Below are 23,083 nucleotides of genomic sequence, written 5' to 3' on the forward strand. Positions count from 1 at the left end.
CACCATTCATCACTAGTGTGAAAATACAAAAGCAAAGTAAACACGGAAAAGTCTAGCAATTACAACTTGGTGGTCAGTGACTTTATTGATTCAATAATTGAGATGTCAATAATATGAACCAATTATAGTAAACACAGAAAAGTCTAGCAATTACAACTTGGTGGTCAGTGACTTTATTGATTCAATAATTGAGATGTCAATAATATGAACCAATTATTGTACGGATCATTATTGTTGTTTAATTATTTAACCTTTAAATCAAGATTAGTTAGTACAGTAGAACCTTGCCATGAAATGCAATTATCATGTTGGGGTCATTTTTAATTTGGTCAATTATTAGCTTGTTGGTCAGTACTAACACCATTCTCACTCATTTTTTAAATTTGACACTGTTTTGAAATCTACTACTGTAGCTACTCTTACAAATCTAATTAGAACAATTGAAGATGCTTAGCTATTAGCTCAGGTTATTAAAGTTTCATTTAATACTGATGATATTTTTTAATTTAAGTTATTGTTTCTATTTAAGTTTTAAATTAGGTTTAAGTTATAATTAAAAAAATGGTTGAAAAAAAAAGAGGGCTATATGCTTTCAGGCTTTCAGCGCTCCCAAAAGATTGATTATGTTATGGTAATAAATTTCAAAAATAAGTGAATGTGTGAAAGAAAAAAATAAAAGAAAAGTAGAACTTTGATTGGAAACACACCCCAAAATAAAAGTTGGGTTGAACTTTTAAAGATGAAACCAGAATGTATTCGAGTCAACTAGGTAGGAGTATATTGGCAAAATTGCATATCAGATCATTGTTTAAGACCTTCAAGATTGACCCAACCTTATTATGCGTAATTAAGCCAACAAGTTCAGTATTATGTATTGACTATCACTTTCTAATTTCTATCCCTCACTCACCTTTTCTTTTTCTCTCACAAAACTCTCATTTTCTGTCTCTTTTCTGCAACCAAAAATGGATATTGGAACAGCCATGTCTGTAGCTCAAACTTTGTTTGCAGCGCTGGATTGTGATCAGCTCAGACAGAACTGCTCCATTGCTTGCTACAAATCCGAACTTGATGCACTTCGTGGCACCGTCTTTAGAGTAAAAGCTGTGCTCAAGGATGCTGAGGCCAAGCGAGAGTTGTCCGAACAAGATCAGCTCTATATTGAAGAACTCAAGGAAGCAGTTTATGAAGCCGATGATCTCTTTGATGAGTTTGTCACTCTTGCTGAGCGGAATAAGCTCACTGAGGGAATCAAGGATCGTGTCCGTTCTTTTTTTAGCAAGTTTGGTACAGCTTACAATATGGCTCAAGGGGTTAAGAAGATCAAGAAAAAGTTAGATGCTATTGCTAATGATAGTCGGTTCAGCTTGACCATTTATCCTAAGCCTATTAAGAGTCGAAGGCTTGAGAGTTGTTCTTATGTTTATGAATCTGATCTCATTGGAAGAGAGTCTGATTTAGAGAAAATTGTTGCTGTGTTGCTCGATTCTAATGTTCAACAAAACGTTTCTTTCCTTTCTATTGTGGGGATTGGGGGGTTGGGAAAGACTGCTGTTGCCCAACTTGTGTATAATGATGTAAGAGTCACAACCTCATTTCCTTTGAGGTTGTGGACTTGTGTCGCTAATGAAAATCAGATACTGCTTGATGTACAAGGGGTTCTTCGTAAGATTCTAGCTTCAGCTACGGGTTATATGTTGGATGAGAGCACTACTATGGATGGGTTGCAAATCCAACTTCGAGAAAAACTTGCAGGAAAAAAATTCTTGCTTGTTTTGGATGATGTGTGGACTGAAAATTATGAGCGATGGCATACACTGACACAATATTTAATGGGAGGTCAGAGGGGGAGTTGGATTGTGGTTACAACACGTTCACAGCAGACAGTACGAATCATCGGAGGTGGTCCAAGGCATGAGCTACAAGGTTTGACAAAGGAAAAATCATGGTGTTTATTTAAGAGGGTAGCATTTGGATCACAACATGAAAACCTTCCTGAAGACTTGGTTGAAATTGGTCAAGATATTGTTGGGAAATGTGCTAACGTACCTCTTGCAATTAGAGTGGTCGGAAGTCTTCTCTATGGCCAAGAAAAAAATAAGTGGCTTTTAATTCAGAAGCTGGGATTAGCGGAAGTTAATAGAAGCGAAGATAGCATCATACCTACACTGAAGCTGAGTTACTATCAACTTGAATCTCCATTAAAAAGTTGTTTAAGTTATTGTGCAGTATTCCCTATAGATTATGTAATGAGGAAGGATACATTAATAAGGCTTTGGATAGATTAAGGCTACATCCCACTAGACGATCCTCATAGCCCAGAAGATCTTGCCGAGGAATATTTTTCAATCTTGTTGCGGAGATGTTTTTTCCAAGATGTGGAGAAAGATGAAGATGGTAATATTAGATCATGTAAGATACATGATTTAATGCATGATCTTGCTCAACAAGTTGTGGGAAAAGAAATTTGTAGAGTGAAAACCATGAATGGGGATGTAGACAAAAAAGTTCGCCATCTCTCTCTTGTAAGTATTACAAATTTCTGTTTTACTAATAAGAGCCACATACGTTCATATCTTCATGTTATTGAGCAGTATCAAGAAATGGTCATGATGGACCAAGTTTGTGTGGATGCATTAATAGGTAATTGGAAGTATTTAAGGGCATTGTACTTGAGTAGATCAATGATCAAGAGTTTGCCATACTCAGTAGGTGAACTGATACATTTGAGGTATCTAGACCTCTCATATAATTTAGGTCTACAAGTTATCCCAGGATCAATTACAAAACTATATAATCTTCAAACTTTAGACTTAAGTTGTTGTAGCGAGTTGAAAGAGTTGCCAAAAGATTTGAGGAGGCTGGTAAAGCTGAGAGTCTTGGATTTAGATGGTTGTAAAAACCTAAGCTATATGCCAAGGGGCATGTGTAGGTTGAGTTGCCTTCACACTCTTAATAGGTTTGTGGTGGGAGGAACGAGTTTGAGTAAGAAAGAGGTGTTTGATGGGCTTGAAGATCTAAGAGCTCTTAGAAACCTGAAAGGTTATCTTAAAATCAGGATCCATTACACAAAGAAGGGTGCAGATACTTATAAGATAAATGGTGAAAGGGAGGGAGGGTGCCTGGGGAACAAGGAACATCTTAAAGAAGTGCTATTTGAATTTGATGATGATGAGGAGGGTAAGGAAAGAGAGGACTATGATGAAGCAGTGATGGAAGAGTTGCAGCCATTTAATTCTAATCTTAAGAAGTTGTGGGTGTATGGATATCAGGGTTTGAGGATGCCACGCTGGGTAAGGGAAGATAACTTGGCAACTTTTCTCCCCAATCTTGTTGAAATGAGATTTGATGATTGTCAGAAATTGCAGTATCTGGGACAGTTACGGCTTCCTCGATTGAAAATATTAGACGTGTATGATTGCCCAAATCAACAGCTATTTTGGAGTGTCCTGCATTGGAAGTGCTAGAATTGTATAATATCAACGAAAGATTGGAGATTATACCAGTATCAGGGGACTCATCTTATGGTATTGGTCCCAAATTAAGGGAGGTTAGTATAGACAACGTGGCATGGCTTAATTCGCTGCCCATGGACTCTTTTCAGGGTGGTGCAAAACTGCGCATACGATGGGATGAGAAGGTGGAGAGTTTGGGGGAGGCAAGGGAGGTGTTCCGTAGCTGCTCATCTTCACTGAAATACTTGGAAATTGAAAGTTGCTCTGAATTGAACAGTGTAATATCCGGAGGATTAGAGCATCTCTCTACTTTGGAGGACTTAGAAATAAGTGGTTGCTGTAATCTGAGTCAATCAGAACAAGTAGAGAGGGAATACTCCTTTTGTCAATCTCTCTGCTCTTTGAAATTGACTGAACTCTCTCAGCTGCTAGAACTGCCCAATTGGATAGGGTACTTGACTGCCCTCCAAACTCTTCATATTTGGAATTGCGAAGAACTGGGATGTATGCCGAATTGGATGTCCGAACTCACCTCTCTTAAGGAACTTCGAATCGCGTATTGCTCAACACGGCTGAAAGAAAGATGCCAACAATCAACTGGAGAGGACTGGCCCCTCATTCAACACATCCCTCACATTGTATTCCTGGACTATGATGATGATAATGATAGTGATCAGGTTGCATTGTGATCAGGTTAATTGTTCAAATTTTGTTTTAATAGAAATATTATTGGTATATGCGTGGTAAAAATTGTTTAACAATTAGTGTATTTGAATTCTTAGGATTGCGTGACTCTGTTTTACCTTGAACAAGGCATCCCAACTATCTGTTTGACGAAATGACTTCTTTTGCTACAAATCTCACTTGTCATACAAAGACATTTTCTTAATCCTACGTTGAAATAAATGAATTCTTCTGATGGCCCTGATGGGTTGATTTTACTGCAGTCCGTAATTTGATTGTCCTCGAATATTAAAACACCATTTGGCATTTCTAAGATCATTCTCATGAGTTATTTAACATCCCTTTTTACCTGATCATTGCAGTTGTATGATATTCATTTATGCTGAACAGCGGCCAAAAATAAATGGAGTGTCTTATCAGTTTTTCAGAGAGTATGCTTGAAATATCAGTGAGTTGGCTGTTACTGCGTCAATAATGCTGCAAGCATGAAGCTAATCCGCAGCAAATTTTTGCATAAGCTTTGGTAGTATTTTGTCTGTAGTGCAATAATTTGTCAATCTATTATTGTCATTTGATGCTAAATATATGTACATGCTTGAAAATACAGAAGCATGAAAGCTGTTTAGACAGGATTGCTCTGAATTTATTTATTTTTTTTTTTATTTTTTATTTTTATTTTTTATTTTTTATTTTTAACAACAGTTTTCTCTGGAAGTTGATATGATTTACATGGTAAGTGATGTTTATGTATCCATATATGTTGAGAAGGGAAACAATTGACATGGATTGGTATGGGACTTTTAGATGTCTGTTTTCACCAAATGATGTAATGGGAATCAATGAAATTGTAAAGGATTTACAAAAAATGATGAATCTATAGTTTATATATGCAATGTACAAAATACATTTTATCTATTTAAATTATTATAAATATAATTTTTTTATTTGCCTATTGAGTATCAAAAGTTTATAAAGTATAGGATTGTGTAGGCACGAGTCATATGACCAGATGAATAAAAAAACATTTAGAGCATGGAGCACCTTAAAAATCTCAAATACATGTACTCCATAATATTTTTGATGCGTGTTTGATGGGATTGTTACAATTTTGGCAAAAAAAAATTAAAAAAAAAATATATAAAAATTTAAAATGAATATACAAGCTACAAAGTGTTATATACAACGTTAAATGAATAAATATTTAGATCTTGGTTGAAAATAAGGACAATGTAAATTTGGAACGGAGTACTCGAAATAAATAAATTGATCCCACTTCCACAAAGAAACTCAATTTCCTTGGAAAATTTTTAAAGAAAATTTAATGAAAGTATGAGATTTTTTTTTTTTTTTTTTTTTTTTTTTTTTTTTTTTTGGGACACGGTATGGGATTATTAAGTATACAACTAAATATAAAACTTAGATTTTACGAATTTAATTTGATTACATTATTATTTATATTTTAAAATTGATAATCTTACATCGCTTGGGTCCATAGCTCAGTGGTAGAGCATTTGACTGCAGATCAAGAGGTCACCGGTTCGAACCCGGTTGGGCCCTAAACCGAGATTTTTTTTAAAAAAATTATTTTTTATTTCTTTTTTGATCGCCTTGCTGTTTGTCTCCATTTTGCTAGAGTGTGCGTTGGGTTTATGGGGTGTGTACTAATGCCGTGGTGCTTCACCAGTGCTCTTCACAGGTTTGTATGTTTATTGTGGAATTCAATTGCAGGTAGAGTGTTCTTTCAACAGAGATGATTACTGGTTATAAGTTTTGCTGTTTTATTTTTAAGATGAATAGAGTAATCATGTACATTACAAGAGTGAGTATTATTATCAATTGATAAACCATAATTGTTGTGAATCACTGGTGGTTGTATCCTCTCCGAGTTTATTATAATCGTGAGCGTAGTCATAGGGTTCCATGACTCCCGAAGTAGCAGAAAAGAATCAAATCAGGTCTATCATTCAAAATTTCAGAGTTGCTGAAAATACAAGAGAATGATATAATGTAAATGTCCTGTGTAATAACTGAGAGATGTGATTATACTTGATGAAATTCAAGCTCCAAACAATAACAAATTAAGAGATGATACAACAATACAAGCTCCACTAAAATAGCCAAAGAAAATGATGCAATTGCTACGCTTTCAATTGAAATATACCAGAACTTGATGCTACAAAAGCTGTCAGCAGGAAAACAATGATTCCAAGAGATTTCAATCTGTTTCATGAAGCCGACAGGCTTGACACAACAATTGCTTCTTAACATTATAGAAGAAAGTATATCATAAAGCTCATAAACCGATCGTTACTAGATTACATGAATACTCCCTTCGTTCCAGTCCAAATTCAACCTTCTGGACATTGCTGCTTCCGCAACAAGGCTTCCAGTCAGAAAATTAGAAGAATGACCATTCCCGACTTTTTAACTGCAATTTAAAAAACCAAATAAGTTATAATACTCTTATTGAAATAAATTCGTTGGTGAAAAGTTGAAAGCGCAAATTAACATCAATATGCCAACCACCAAGTACATGCAAATAAAAAGAGTGAAATTAATGATTCATGTGACTATAAGTACAAAATTTCCAAGCAGGAGTAAAATATACCCAGAAATCAAATGTAAAATGCAGCTACATTTTGTCAATGCATCGAATGAACAATGTTGTCAATGCATCTAGATTTTGTCAATGCATTGAATGAACAATGTTGTCAATGCATCTAGATTTTACTCAGGGTATATACACAATCACTATCTAGATAAACCAACATAAGATATATGTTAGATGTCTTGCTCCCAGTAACAAAAAAAAATTCTCATTCTGCAGTGTACTTGAAACCATTTCTTGAACAATTTCTTGCTCCCAAATGATTAAAAACACATTTTCATTTAAATTAAAAGAAAGCAAATACGCTAATAAACAATGTTTAAAAGATGGAAGTTTAAAACGCATAAACCAAATGAGACATCACAAAAGAGTAGGATTAGATGCACAAGGCAGAGGCTCATGAAAAAGTCAAGCTAGCTGAGTTATCCATAAATTGTTTAACGTAATTGGAAAGGTATATTTCTTCCAGACAGCTTGACTAATTAGCATGCAGTCTCAATTTCGATGTGACCAGCGTATCATTTGACCAGAAGCTAACAAATCTATTAGGAAACACAGGGCAGGACAGTAGTGACGCCATCATTGCCTTATGGAAGCTTAAGGAAGAGGCCTAAAGTGGTCGACTAGAATGTCTCATATGTTTTCCTAGGTCCGTAATCATCATATCATAAGCAAATCAACAACAGAAAGCTTCCACCATGCAGGATAATGTAACTATTTGGTGAATAGTGGATACAAATTTCAATTACATGTATAAGCATCAAGATTGAATTTAGATGGCTAGGGTGGGTTACAACGTACAACAAATCCACTTTGAATACATCAATGAACTCACAAGCTCAAATATTCACATTTCTTGGTCTACAAAACACAGAAAATTCCCAAATAAAAAATTAAAAATATTTGGTCTAGGATGTACTCTTTATTATGGCATAATAACATGGCCTAGACCCAACATGAAGTTACTAAGAGGAACTACATCACAGCACACAAACACGTTATTGACATGTACAATACCATAGTGTTGTGGCCTAATATGTGAGATATGCAATTTGTTGTGTCAGGCTGAGGAGTAATATATTAGCTTCTCCAGCTAGTATTTAGCTTTTCAAAGTTTAACTAACATCTTAAATACAAAGTACCTTAAATACACTTTATCTTTTATGTACGGTTTGTTATTACTAGTATCTTTAATTTCATAATGAAAAAAATTATGAAAATTACATATTTAATAAAACACACATTATTATGAATCTAACAAGAACCCACTTGATATATTTTTTTCTTTACAGATTATGGAACACACAAGGTCAAAGTTTAGTCAAATCAGATTTGACCAGTTTAATAAGGTGAACTAAACAAGCCCCTATAGATGACCCACTAGATTAATCTCACAAACACTATTTTGAGTTCCACCACTAGTCTATCTCATCAACTTCACCAAACAAAAATTTAATATAGTGAACATACTCTAATCGGTCATATGAGGCAAACAAAAAGGGACAGAGGGAGTATAAACTAGGCTCATCTATACCCAGCATAATATGCATATGATTTTGGTAACTATGCCTTCCAACCTTGAAAAATGTGTTTCCAATCCCTCCATCAGAGGTCATGTACAAACTAGCTAGCGGAAGTTTCACCAATGGAAAATAATATCTACAATCAAGCATAAAATCAAGGCCTTGATGGAAAATAGCAAAACATGTCCGGAATCCTGAATTTACCCCAACATGTATATGCATGAGATCAACCTTAAAGTACTCTCACTGATACTTGCCTTTTATGGTAAAATCAATATCTTAGAGCGCCAGGAAAAAGGTTCTGAATCACATTCTTCATTTTTCACTTTCTTTAAGTAACGGTCCAGTGCATATGTCTGGTCATCTACAATTTCTGTGGAATTTGCATCTTCAGCCAACTTGACTGCAGCCACTTGAGAAAACTGAAATGTTTCGCCAATGTGCTGCAGCTTCTGAGCAGTTTCTTCCATGCCAAGCATCAAAAGGGTGGACAACAGTGATTTCAGCTCACGTCTGGCACCTACGGTCATAGCCATACCCTTAAGATGATCAACCAGAGCCAGTTCCTCGCCAGGGCTACATCATAAAGGTTTTCAGGTGATAAAATTGTTGGCAACGAAAACACAGTAAGATAAAGGGAGCTAAATCTGATAACCAGGGTGTTATCATTATCGAGAGAGTCAAAGAGCACGAAAACCTAAGATATAAAGATAGAATACCTGCCAGCACGAATCTTTCCTTTATTTTTCTTGCGCTTGTTTTCTCTTGCCCTGCTGGAAGTCCTAGAAGTCATTGAAGCAGTAGAAACCTTACTCGTCCTGCCAATGAGAAGTTGAACACCATAAGAAAACTACACTGAATGAAATTGGAGCAGGGGGATGCTAATAGAAAAAAGCAACTAGAATAAATTGTCAAGAAAGTGACAAAACAAGATAGCTCAAGAAAGATAGGCATGGCCACATATGATGCATCAACATAGGAATTAAATGTTTAATTTATGAAAGAATTAGAGCTCATGTTCAATCATTGTATCAGCAAACAAGCAAAATGAGAGACTTCAAGCCTAGTGTTCAAAATAAATGTAATGTTTTTTTATTTCAGAAAACCCCTTGTCATTCAATATCTGGAGAAAGCACCACTTCATTGTATTTTGATCAATAACTGACCAAGCTCTAAGGCAAGGGGGCAATACTAGAGTTATATATAAAGAGTAACTTACAATTATCCCAAGTTCATTCTTAGTACTGACGATTGAAAATTTCATTCCACCTCCTAAAGTTCAGTAAAACTCTAATTTTGTCTCGTACACTTTAACTGACATGCAATGTTTGCAAATATTTCTAGGGTATATATTCGCAATATTAGGGTATCGAGATGGAAACATGCCAAAAAGGAAGGAATCAGAATGAAAAAAAGTCTACAATATCAAACACACATATAAGCATTCAAACTTACAACTAGTCAGGGGTCACACAGGACATTTCATGATAAGGACAAACCAACTGATCCACGTCAGCATGCTGTAATTCCTGAAACAGGAGTAACTCATAACAAGTACTCCTTAGCTCAAGTTTGACTAGGGTCATGGCTAAATTGTCCCCTCTATAGCTTCACCCCCATAACGCAATAGAGGTCCTGGAGTTGAAGGCATAAATACGCCAGCAAAGTGAGGCATACATTTCCACAAATAAAAGTATGACAAATTTATATAAAGAAATACTTCAGTCTTTTTTTAGTTGACATGTTTTTGACACTATTCACAAACGCTACTTTGAATAGCTTTTGTGATTTATATAGTATGATATAACATAGTCATGTAGGAGCTTGTTAGAACCGTCTCAACGTATATTTTCATAATTCAACTTTTTATTATTTTTACTTATTGATAATTAGATATATTAATTATTGAATTTGTGTGTTGGCAAATATGATTAAAAGAAATGTGTCAACTAAAAAAGAATGGAGGAAGTATATATCAAGAATTATGCACTACTGTACTAGCTTTATGACAATAAAGTATAAAAGGCCTTTCAGCGTAAATTGTTTTTTTAGCTTCAATAGTTACCTATGATCCAATCTAAATACAAAATTAACCTACCCAAAATAGCTTCCATAGTATTGATGATTAACATTATATGACTTGGAGATGAAAATTGTATGCAAAAGAGAGGTAAATATGACCCTAGGCCAGGCTGATTTGTGGCACAACACATCGCAAAGTAGGAACGACACGCTGTGTCAGCCCATGGACTAGGTTTGTTTGGAGAAGCATGATAAGGCACGACATAGCATGAATCAATACGACAAAGCAAGCTAAATTAAGTTATATTTGGTTTTGGTACACAAGCATAACACAGCACAACACGGTAACATGAGGGCTTCGGCCAACGCCCTTTTGAATATTTTGGCATGGCACAGTACACCCGCTGCAAGTGGGCTGGGCCTAGCCAGACTACCCAAGGCATACAGGCCGAATACGTAGTACAGCCCATAGTAATTTTTATGGAGACTAGCGAAGGCAAAATACAAATAAAAATAGTCTAGACATATGTTCCTCTCATTATTAAATGTTACCATTTTACTGCATTCTTATTTTCTATTAGAATTCCATTTTTCAGATACATATTTGAGCCACAAAACTAACACCATGTACACTATCATTTAACAAGACAAATGAGCAATCACTACAAAATATCACTTATCCAAACTTCTGAAAGGTCCATCCATCCAACAATTCACCGAATATCTAGCCCCCGTCTCATTAAGGAAATGTCACATTCTTAGTCTAAACCTAAAAATATGAACATAAAGACCTTATCCACTAAGAGTTCTTAAAAAAAGATATAAGTTCTTATGAGTTTCTTCACAGCATTCTTCTCACAAATAAAGTGTCTATTTGCTTGAAGAAAAATTGTCAGAAAAACAATATACAATGGCACTCCACCTAGCAGCCAAATCCTATTTAAATCACCCACAATGATCTAACTGTAAAGACAAGGCATAAAATAAATTAACTTTTGTTGGAGTACAGGGCAAGCAGAGAAGCAGTCAGAGAGTAGCCTAAAAACTTATATTATACCACAACTTTACAACCATTATCTATGGGACCACTTCTTTATCTCACTCTATTGCTGTCCTCTCCAAAAACAAAATTTTACTTCCCCTACGGAGCAAGTAGATATTGAGGAAAAATGAATTCGCCAGAGTCATTACCAGTTTGACAAACCTTTTTCTAACATGAAGTTGAAAATTAGTTCAATGTCAAATTATATAAAACTTATTATAAAAAACAATTACAAGAATCTTAAAGTTATATACAGATTATATATGTGCTCCAAGCCACTAAAATGCATGAGTTAACACTCTAAACCATAACAACTCCCCTTCCCAAAGAAAAAATAAAGGAGCAAGCAACAATGCTAAATGTAAACAAATAAAGGACAGAACCAGACCAACTTTTCTGAATTTGCGAAACCAATAATTGAATGGACATTGATTAGAAGGAATATAATTTATAATCACAAGAAATGTTTTGAAACATGACAAATCAGTAAAGCACCAATATTCTAATTAGCATAGAAATAATTAGGAAAAAAATATGCAGCCATGAGCAATTGTTAAAAACATGACAAACAGTAAAGCACGTATATTACAATAAATTACTGATTCAGCATACCCTGTAGTATAAGCACTCATGCCACTGAAGTTACTGCTAGCTTCTGATATGGTATCATCGTCAATGTCGTTCACGGAATGCTCCTCAGACCGCAGCTTTGCTGCAAGCATTAATCTTCGTTGTCGGACAGCCAAATAGCGTGTAAGATACTTCCCAATTTTCTCTAGCCCCTCCTCATATTCGCTTACCAAGATACCAGCACATTCTGTGGATGCACTTTTCACTTCTGTGATTAGATCGTCATTCCTATGCATAAATGCAATCCTTAGAGCTTCCTCCCACTCTCTAGCACTTACTAGTAAGCTGATAGCAGAATTAACATCCCCACAGTATTCTAAAGCAATCTTGGCAGCTTCAGCTGGTTTACCAAGGGCTTGGAGTTCTTCACAAAGCTCATGTGCCAACTTCAATACCTCTTCTTTATCAAATTTCAGAAGACCGGCAACAGTTAGGACTCCACTCCAATGACCACAATCACGACAAGCCTTAAGAGATTTTTCCAGACAGGAGCAGCACAAATATGTCATGGCAGCATCCTCAAAGCATTTCTTATCCACGAGATGATCACCCCAAGCCTCATAAATCTGCATTCTCTTTGAATGGTCAGAAAATAGCTTTAGTCCAAGAGGAAACAGCTGAGGTTGATCTTTCAAAAGAGCCATGCAATCTGAATGATAGGTCTCCCCTGCAGAAATAATGTGCTTCAGTGCCTTCTCATACCTCCGCAACCGAAGGTCTACTCTATACTGCATTAAAAGAGTTGGCATACATTCCAATTCCTGGAGAAAAGGAAGAAATTCTTTTGGATCCCTCTGAGAATTCAATGCTACAATAGCTGCAAGGTTCAAATCATACAGACCTAATGCAGCTTCAAACACAGCATCAGCGTCAGACAACCACAATAGGTGTTTGAGAGCCTCTTCAGCAGAGGGATAAGACATTCTTCTTTGTTCATTAGAGCCTGATAGTTCCATTTCTCTAGTAATCTTTATCCTCGCCAAAGCTTCCTCAAGTGCAGGAGGATCATTTCGTGCAAGAGTAGTCAAGATACAAAGCTCCCTGGCAGGACTTTCAGGTACATGTTCCTCAAGGGCCCTTCTAATGGCCAACAAGACACCAGATACCTTGCTCTTATGATCGGAATCCCCCAGTAATCCAGTATGCACATCTTTCTCATCAGAAGAAGGAAATGAAATGCAGTCCTTGTACAGCTTAACAGTTGTATTTTCATCCTTTATGGCACAAACAAACTCGGTAATATAACTCAGATTATTTACCTGTTTAACAAAGTCAGAAGCAAATGGGAGGAAGGCCTGCCAATCACAGTAGTCAACAACAATATTAAAATCTATTCTATGCCGCCTAATCATAAGCAATGCATCCTTAAACCGCTTTTGCACTAAAGCATTTGTAATCGAGGTCAGGACCAATTTTCTAGGATAGATGCACTCCAAGTTTCCTCTAATTGTCTGAAGTATAACAGTAGCTTCGTCTCCATGAAGAACGCCAACAATTTTAGCACCTCTTTCCCATATGTTTATAAAATTTCTACTTTCCTCTTCCTTTCTTTTGCTGGCAACACGCATGAAGTTTTCATACTTTACCAGAGCATTCCCGGCTAAAACATCAGAGATGTCAACAATGTAAAGCAAATCTTGCTTAGTTGCAAGGATTAAGTGTGTAATGATCTGATCAGAAGAATTAGAGTATATGGAAAAGGTGCTGCAATTGTTGCATAATATTGCTCCATCTACATGAAGCACACCATGCTCATTAAGTCCAAATAGCAAAGGCCTCAACTGCACACCACTGGTTACATTAGCCACAGTCATCCAAGGGCAAGATGATGAGAGGGTCACTGCATTATATTTCTCAAAATGAGGACCAGAAGTTGATTGGAGCATGCTCGTCTGCGACACATACTCAAAAACATCTCCCCCATTGAACTGAACAAATGCTGAACCACTTTTGGCGGGATTAGGAGCAATACTAATTACCAGCTTCTGCACAAAAAATTGGTTCGAAATTTTCACATTCCAGCTTGAGCAAGTAACTGAATCTGGAACATGATTTTCAGAACAAAGAACCCCAATTTCCACCAATTGGTAACCCATATGGTCGTTTTTTGACGCAGCTAGGGACAAACATTTCTCATGATTGAACCCAAAATGAGAAACACCCAGAAGTAGATGAGAGTCTAGCCATTCAAGATGCAAAAGAGATCCAAATGCCATTTCACAAACCGAAGCCTCAACAACAAATTCTTTCCCTTCTAGATCTTCCCAAAGAGAAAGACAAGGAAGCTCCACAACACAAAAGCTTTCATCCGACAGAAAGGCAGCCAATAGGATCTTTGAATTATTAGAATAAAATGCCATTTCCCTGACAGCACTTGGGAATATTAGTTTGAATGAGTACATGGGTGGTGGAATCAAAGAAAGGGAAAGAGGGGTCACAAGTATATTAGAGCCGTCAATGACTAATGCTACTGAATTATCCATAACAGCAGTAATCCATATAAAATTGTAGACAGAAATATGACCAGTAGAAGTCCAACAGATCAGCTGTAGTGGCTTTGTTGGGTCCCACATCAGCTGGGGTCTCTCCTGCCTGGAGTATCTGATCTCTTGTTTCAAATACCAGTGGTTGTTGCTAAAGAACCAAACCTTCAAAGAGTAATATTTCTCACATCTAACAAGGGCACAAAGGAGATCAGAACTACAATTCCACTTCAAAACTTCAACTACAGCATCTGATAGCTCTTTAATGCTAAATGAGCTTCTCTCCAATCCATTCCTCTCAAAAAAGGCTATGGATGGACACATATTCTCATTTCTCCCATCATACACAGTTGCAATTTTTGCTCCACTAGGCATCCATTCTAAAGTTTCTGAACAAAAAGGCTTTGGATCTGAAGAGGAATGCAACAAACCAGTATCCCTTTCCCAAACCTTAATCTTCCTCAAATTCTGCATCTTACTCAACGTAGCGAAATACCTCCCATCACCTCGCCAAGAAATGGGATTTCCATGGCTATAGATAGTAGAGTTTGTTGACTCACCTGCACATCACTAAGATATTTAAAAATATGCTAACTAAGAAAAACACATTGAGAAAAGGTGTTCAGCATACACCAACTGCAAAGTTTACACAAAAGAAGTGATGAGCTAAAGGACTAGTGTCAAAAAAAAATCCATGTTAACATCCCAACAATACACTTCTAAGCGATTTTCCTAATCTCAACTTCGGCCTTCCTTCTATCAAAGGAGAATGACCTATATTAAGAACAAGCTTAGAATTGGAAACCATAAAATTCCCATCAAATTGCAAAATTAAAGAATAGGTGCTCAGCATCCATGACTCATAGTGTTCAAGTCAGCAACCAAGGCAATTTTCATATGCCTTAGCATGCCTTAAACATCTAATGTCATAAAGTTGGAAAACATAAAGGTAATCACCATCCTTAAAAATAACATTAACAAATTATTTTCTTGAATCAACAGTTACGCATAACATAATGGAGAATAAACTTTAGGGCTCCAAACCAATAGTATATTCTTGCAAATAAATTGTATGGCTAAAGACAAAATCTAATATGTTATACAAAGTGACAGTTTAATATAAGCAACATTCATCAAAGCAAACAACATCTAACAAAATAAATGTCAACTGGAGATGTATTGTGAGGATCATAGAGAAGTCCTTACTTACGTCAACATCTTCAGGATGATCCTCGAACGCTGTTTCGTACAACACGTCCCAATCATGAGTCATAACCAACAGCTGGCCCAGGCCAGTGGTTACTGCAAGAAGATCTCCGTCTGGACTAGGAGATATGCATTTCACACCACCGTCAACTCTGCCAACTACTTCTGTGGCCTTACAATCCACCACGTATAACAAAAGAAATCCACTAGATGTCCCAATGATCAATGCCTCCTTCTCCAGGAGATAATCAAATGATGTGATGGCATCATCAACTTCTAAATCAAGTGATTGTACGTCTGCTGACAAAATTATCCCACTCTGTGCTTTTGCATTCTGACAATATCATACATACAATCAATAAACGCTGCCATATAAGTTGAATACATCAGGCATGAGATATAATTCATGTAACAAGCATCATCACTTTCGGAAGTTTTCAAATTAGAGAACCTTCCCATCAACTGACTTAGATTAAAGTTCAAATTTTCTTAAACAACCTAATTCCCAGTGAAATCTCTCTCTAAGAGGGCCTTATAGAAACCCAATTAATTCGAGAAAAAAAAAAAAACAATATAATTATAGTAAAAGTAATAAAAAGACAGAGCACTTGAGTTCAACTATTAATTAAAATTGCCACAAAGTTCCTTAAGATTTTGCTGAGCTTATATCTGTTCTTCGAAAATTATAACCATCAAAGACTGCTTACAACTTCTGATACTCTTTTATAATTCATTTCGGTCCTCCTTCCCGTCCAGAAATTACTGTCACAAACATCTCACACAATTAATGATACGATAGTATTTTGAAGCTCCCACAATCGCCTGATCACTCGGTTTTAAACACCACGAAATTTAAAAAATCCAATAATAAATCATCACTATACTCGGGAGCATGGCAACATTTTCCCTAAGCCCGAAAATAACTTTGTATATGCTACTCCTAAACTGATAAGAGTACATTACAAACCAAACCATTCAATACTATAATCCTCCAAAATCAACAGCAATATACTTAACAATCAAACAATTTACAAATGCAGCAAAAAAGAGTAAAATAATGAACAAAATAAATGAAAAGTGAGCTTACTTGGAGAGAAGGGAATTGGGAAGTGTAGATAAGATTAGAAGAAGAAGCAAAAAACAAGCGATTTCGTTCAATATCAATGGCGGAAAACAGAATTTGTTCGCCATCAGATTGAAGCTCCAAGCTCACAGAAATCTCCGAAGATAGCTTGAGATTCTTCATCTTGTTCGAAAAAAAATTGGGTCTTCAAACCCTAGAAAATGGTAAAATGTCGAACAATGGATTGCAGAGGTTTTGCGAGGGTTCAGGTGTGTCGAGCCATAGAGTTGAAGTATAACGGCAATGTTGGGTGAACCCTAAAAGAATTAAAGATTTTTTTTTTTTTTAATAGAGAATTAAAAATTAAAAATTAGGTTTGGTTTGTAATGTACTCTTAAGAATTAACTTAAGTAGAGTGTACCTGTACAAGATGCACGAGATATATAAGAAAAAATATTTTTGAAAAACGGAAAGTTGATTTTGATGTTGTAACTTAGACTTGAGCATGGTCGGTTTTGGACTAGTCAGCTCTGTTGAATCCTGCTTAGCTCTGCTCTACTGAGTATTAATAATCTGCTGACACTTGTTCTGCTGAAAGATGATATTTTCTGCTTTGCTTAGAAGCTAAAAAAACAGGGTCTTTTTCTATTATGTCGGTGGCCACGCAATGTAGCTAGCTATTATGAGGTTTACTTTGTCAAAGTTATAGAGGTTATCCGTTCATTGTTATAAGGGTTACTCGGTTAGTGTCATATGGGATAGTGTCTTACTCTAGGAGTTACATACTTTGTTCTGTTGCAAGTAATTATTCGGTGAGGCCAATTGCGGAAAAACGTGTTGTACATTTTTTTTTTTTTTTTTATGATTAGAGAAGTGAAAATTGTTTGAAGGGTAGTCCCTAAAAAATGCATATAGTTAAAGGCTCGGGGATTTAGAGTAGTGCAGTGAGTTGTTGACAAAGGAACTGTATACTCGTGCTAATGCATGACATATATTACACTACGTACCAAAAAATAATACGCGTAAAACAAAGTGAAATGTTATTACATAGTTTTTTTTAAAAAAGTGAAATTTTGGGGATTTTGAGTGCTATAGTGAATTATTGATAAAGGAACTATATATTCGTGCTAACGCACAAAATATACGTATGATGTATGTATATGTAAAAGAAAAGGAATTGTGTGGAAATTATAATGTTATAGGTTTTTTGTAAAAAAAATAAATAAATAAATATAATAAGAGAAGTGAAAGTGATTAGTGATATGGTTAAAGTAGTGGGAGTTGGAGAGGAAGTTATCCAAAATAATAATAATAATAATAATAATAATAATAATAAGAATAAATAAAAAAAATAAAAAAAAAAAGAAGAATGCATAGAATTGCTCCACTCAAAAATTAGAGTGTTGTGGTGAGAAGTTATAAAAAAAAACTCTTAAATTATATATTAGATTTTTAAGAACTTAAAAAATCTAATCTAATGGGTGAGCATATGGGACGGGTACCCGTACCGTTAGTACTAACGATTCGAGTACTTAATAACCAAAATCACTAAAAGTGATACCCATAACCGGCCGATAAGTTCGGGTACCCGGATTTTGGGTACCCGGATTTTCGGATCGGTTATCGGGCACCCAATAATATATCCATTAATGATAATTAAACTTAATTATGTAGTTATTATGATATAATTTACAACTAATTAACAACTACACCATATGATCTTGACCAAATTATTAATAATGTTACTAATCATTGATATTATAAAGTGATTATGAAGTAAAGTAAAAGTTTAGATTTATAATAATTGATTTAAGTAAGATAAAAAAAGCAAAAAATGCTTATCGGATCGGATTGAGTAACCGTTAATTTTAAAATGATACCCATAACCATACCTGATAACAAATTATCGGAACGGGTACCCGAACCGTTATGGTTATCGGATCGGGTACCCTAATTTTCGGAACGGTTACGGATCGGTTTTTTGGGTTTTCGGTTTTTTGGGTAGTTTTGCTCAGCCCTAATAGAGCATTCAGCGCGCCATATAAGCAAAGGTATATTTTTTACCAATTAAAAATTAGGTTTTTATTTTATTTTATTTTATTTATTAAAAAAACTAAAAGATATCGTTTAAAAAAAATCATCTTTAGATAAAGGATATATATATCTAAGATAATATTGATATTGTTTATGATAAAAAATAAAAATTATTCCTTAATTATAATTAAATTAAAATTTGTGAATTCTACCACTATAAATTGACGCATCCGACAACACTAATAAAATTTCATATCAATACAAACCAAATCAAGCAAATTTTGTGTCAGTTATGTCAGTTTTAGGTCATCAATGGCTACGTAATCCTTAATTTAATTTTTAAAATCCATGTTTAAATGTATATTTGTGATTATTACTTGCATTTTATTTATTTGGAATATTTAATGATTATATGTTTATGTTTTGTTTTTTGAATTTTGTTTTTACATGTAAATCTAATGTATTAGAGAATTAAATTTGAGCAAAAATTATTGGAATATAAAAGTACGAAGAGATATTATATCTTTATAAATTGTTTATATTTGTTAAATTTTTTATAAACCTTTTTAATTTTTATTAATTAATTTTATGATTAAAACAAATTTTTTGTGATTTAGGTTTCTTAATCAAGTCATCAAGTCAACTTAATTTTTATTTTTAATTACAGGGTGATTGCGTTCAATGCCTCAATTGAACTTTGTACAATTTCGTCCAAAATTAATTGAAAGAAAAATTTACTCCATTAGATACTTTTCAATTGTTACAAATAAGAAGTAATATCGCACGCATTGTCTGTGACAACAAAATAGTGATTTAATTTTTCAAAATACTATTGTTCGGGTGATTGGGGACAATAAGAAAAATTCCAATGCATAAATTTGATTTTGTACAATTAAAATTTTTAGATCAATTTCACAACAATTTTTCACTTCTTGGTAAATATATTGATTTATTTTATAAGACTATAAAGATTAATTTTATATAAATTTTTATTTTTGCTCACATATTTTATTATCCATTTGGATTAGATGGAAGTGATATGAGTGTGAACGAGTATCGAAATAGAAGATAAACAGTATACATGTTTTTATTATTTTTATTTTTAAAAAAACAACGAATAATAATTTAGGATTTAAATTATTCAAAAAATTAAAAAAAAAAATTCACACTAAAGATTTTATCCTAACATGTAACCGATAAAATATCATATTTACAAAAAAAAAAAATTCGAAAAATATCATATTTACATTTTATTCATATTTTTAAATTCAGTTGTCATATAATTAACAACCATAAATAAAATACAAAAAAACAATAAATAAAGTCGCATTATAAATTACATTAAAAAATATACTTTTGTAATAGGCAATAACACTTTAATTAAAATATAATGTGTTTTTTTGTCTGAAATTATTAAATAGTAAAATAAATTAAATAATAAAAAAAAAACTTAGAATCTATACGAAAATATATTTTCTTTTGATTTATATATGAAAAAACAATTATAATAAATTTTGATACCTACCAATATTATAAGATAAATTTTGATAGTATTTATGATAAGAAATAAAAATTATCCATTAATTATAATTAAATCAAAATTTGTGACACCTACCATTATAAATTGACACATCATACGACACAAACAAAATTTCATATCAATACTGACAGGCTAAAGTCGTATTACCTAATAATAAATAATTCCTAAGTCCACTAACTATGCAGATAGGGAAGAAGGGTCGAACCACAGGGAAACAAGTCAATTTAATCCTAATTAATTAAAAGTTATCTAAATTATTAAGTAACCAAAATTGTAGTTAATTAAAGGAACTATACTACGAAGAATAAAAGTAGGGAGAAATAAAAGTCATAGGAAATCAATGAAAAAAAGGCCTAGTGTAACACCCTAGAAATTCCTTTCCTTTAAAAATACTTATTTTACTCTTTAAAATACGATTTAGGAATATCTAAGACATTACCGCCACCGTGAGAATGGTTAAGGCAATTATTAAAGACACACAGCGGAAGACTTAATTCAAAATCATTCAAAACGAGTCAACTCAAAAGTCAACCAAACGAAAGTAAAGTTAAAACCAAAGTCAAACGAAGTCAAATAAAATCAACCTACAACTTGGAACCATTAAAGGCCCTTATTACAAACCAAACCAAATCCAAATCTTTGCATTAGTTTACATATAATTAATACCATAAATAATCAAAGCATAAAAACATATCATAAACTAATGGAAACTAGCATGATTCACTTTTCACTCATGCCCCGTCATGAATATGCTTCAATACCTGAAAAGCTTATATACTTGTTTCCACTACTCTCCATTAAAAATGGGTCACCATAGGGCCAAGGTAAAGACAAGACCAATAAACATACAAACACATAATAAGAAATTAAAAGCTGAGTACATAAGCGTAATTAACATACTAACATGCTTTCACCTAACAACACACACTTACCTCAATGCACCTGTTTACAAGCACAAAATTTCTCAACTAGATAACTAAATACTTTATTTAGCATTGGTTACGCATCGAACGGGTTTCCCACTCTACCTCCCTCAAATAATTGAGGTTGCTGACACGGGAGCTAACCGTGCCAGCATCAAAACCACACATAGGTGGCGGAATTCCTGCGCATAATAATAAATAAAAGGAATGTACAGTGTCCTGTGCTCCAGTAGAAGTTATGATCAAATATAAAGTCACATAAATCCCCCCATATGTTCATACTCAAGGTATATACGTTCCAAGAGTTTTGGTGCGTAATCTCTTTCACTTTACGTTATTTACAGATTATTAGACTTGGTGACTGTTTAGGGTAAAAATAACTCATACACGTGGTCCAATCCCGTAGCGACACGTGGCCTAGTAATAAGGCGACACGTGTCCCAGTAATAAGGCGACACGTGTCCCTATGGGAAGATGAAATGCGTCTATTGCTCAAAAGAGCACCTGAAATCAACATAAAAAGGCCTTGTTACATCATGGCCCAAATCCCGAGAAATGTTCTTGAAAGCCGCAAAACGGCGCCCCCCATGTGACACGTGGCATTCCCTGATTGCGCAGCCAATCAGGTCACGGAATTTTAGGGCACAAACCCTAAAGGGGCAAAAACTCATACCCCTATAAATACCCCAATCATTTATGATGGGAGGGGTGGATTGTGACATTACAAGAAAAAGAGCATCAAAAAGCTCCAACTTCTCTCTACTTTCTCTCTCTAGCCTTTCCGTTTCAGATCTCTAAGTTGATCATCGGAGGCGAATATTCCGATAACGGAATATTTGTTATTTTTCAGGTGTCCGGGTCTCATTACCGGAAGAGCGTGACCAGTATCCGAGGAAATCCAAAAATACCCCGAAACATTTGGCGCCGTCTGTGGGGATACTCGTCCGTTATGGCAATAGATGGTCAGACACCTAATGCCGGCCCTCGTCCAGGCGAGGATGGCTATGTAGAGGACATATTCACTACAATACACTCCGGTGTTCCTCTGACCGCCTCATTTCACGAGGCCGAGGACCCTCTAGTTACTGCAGCTACTTTGCTGGCCGAACTCAACAAACTTCGCAAGGAGTTTGGACCAACCGCACCTCTACCTCTAGGCAGCCGCCCAGGAAAGAGGGAGAGGGTTCTCCAAAGAAAACCTAGAACAAAACCAATGCAACGGATGCTGGGAACCCCATTCCGCCGGCCACATGGAAGGTCTCCTAGGGTGCCATGGACAAACTTGTCCAGTTTGTTGGCGAAAACCCAGTCGGCTGGGGGGAGGGGCAGACAGCCTTAAAGAAAAGAGCATAAACTGTCTTGGCGTTGGAGGGACGCAAGGGATTACATTCGGCACAAACAACGGGAGCGTGCTGCTTATTACTCAGACACGGCCTCTACCCCAACCATGCTGGATGAGTTCTCTAACCACTCTCTCTCCCAGCATACCAACACGGCCATCTCTAGCAGGAGTCAAGCTGTTGGCATTCCTACCCCCATTCCAGTTCAACCGCTTTAATATCAGCCCCCTCAAGTTTTCAATGGCATTGTGCAGCCGATTCCCCAGATCTTCGGACAATATGGGCCATACGGCGGCCAGGTGTTCGGTCAGGCTCCTTATCTGGCTGGACCGTCCGCGCAACCCCAACCAATTGATTGGCAGATGCGCTTGCTGACTCTTGGAGATAAGCCGCCTCCGTTTTCACAAGATATTTTAAGCTCTCCTCAACTAGAAAAAGTAAAGAGCGTACTCGTGGGTGCTATGATGGCACGGGCAACCCCGAGGAGCATATTACTTCGTACAGGAATTTGACGTACTTGCAAAGCGTAG

General features: G+C 35.4%; 2 protein-coding genes and 1 non-coding gene across 4 annotated transcripts; 2 read left to right on the plus strand and 1 right to left on the minus strand.

Moving 5' to 3' along the window:
* The first annotated feature begins 965 nt into the window (after positions 1–965).
* On the plus strand, positions 966–2,288 carry LOC145643065 (disease resistance protein RGA2-like). The gene has a single exon (XM_081694226.1). The coding sequence runs from the start codon at positions 966–968 to the stop codon at positions 2,286–2,288; it is 1,323 nt and encodes a 440-aa protein (XP_081550352.1).
* A 3,336-nt stretch (positions 2,289–5,624) lies between these two features.
* On the plus strand, positions 5,625–5,696 carry TRNAC-GCA (transfer RNA cysteine (anticodon GCA)). The gene has a single exon. It is a non-coding gene; the product is annotated as a tRNA-Cys (tRNA).
* A 340-nt stretch (positions 5,697–6,036) lies between these two features.
* Positions 6,037–16,919, minus strand: LOC145641878 (elongator complex protein 1-like). Of its 2 annotated transcripts, XM_081692895.1 has the most exons (6): positions 16,741–16,919; positions 15,654–15,987; positions 11,947–15,007; positions 8,990–9,088; positions 8,528–8,846; positions 6,037–6,567 (listed from the first exon to the last, which is right to left on the minus strand). In XM_081692895.1, exons 1-5 carry the CDS (start codon positions 16,897–16,899, stop codon positions 8,531–8,533), a joined length of 3,969 nt encoding a protein of 1,322 aa, XP_081549021.1. In that variant the 5' UTR covers positions 16,900–16,919; the 3' UTR covers positions 6,037–6,567; positions 8,528–8,530. The 2 variants fall into 2 exon arrangements, with proteins under 2 accessions (XP_081549021.1, XP_081549022.1); XM_081692896.1 differs by lacking the exon at positions 16,741–16,919 and having other exon boundaries at positions 15,658–15,792.
* Positions 16,920–23,083: the final 6,164 nt, after the last annotated feature.

This window comes from Chenopodium album, chromosome 8 (genome assembly GCF_948465745.1).
Source record: "Chenopodium album chromosome 8, dcCheAlbu1.1, whole genome shotgun sequence".
In the NCBI taxonomy this organism is placed as follows: domain Eukaryota; kingdom Viridiplantae; phylum Streptophyta; class Magnoliopsida; order Caryophyllales; family Amaranthaceae; genus Chenopodium; species Chenopodium album.

Bases quoted from the DNA above. Each gene is read 5' to 3' on its own strand.
- LOC145643065 (XM_081694226.1), top strand. From the start codon at position 966: ATGGATATTGGAACAGCCATGTCTGTAGCTCAAACTTTGTTTGCAGCG.
- LOC145641878 (XM_081692895.1), bottom strand. From the start codon at position 16,899: ATGAAGAATCTCAAGCTATCTTCGGAGATTTCTGTGAGCTTGGAGCTT. The intron at 15,988-16,740 runs GTAAGCTCACTT...TGATATTGTCAG, and splicing joins CCCAATTCCCTTCTCTCCAA to AATGCAAAAGCACAGAGTGG. The intron at 8,847-8,989 runs GTATTCTATCTT...TTTATGATGTAG, and splicing joins GGAAAGATTCGTGCTGGCAG to CCCTGGCGAGGAACTGGCTC.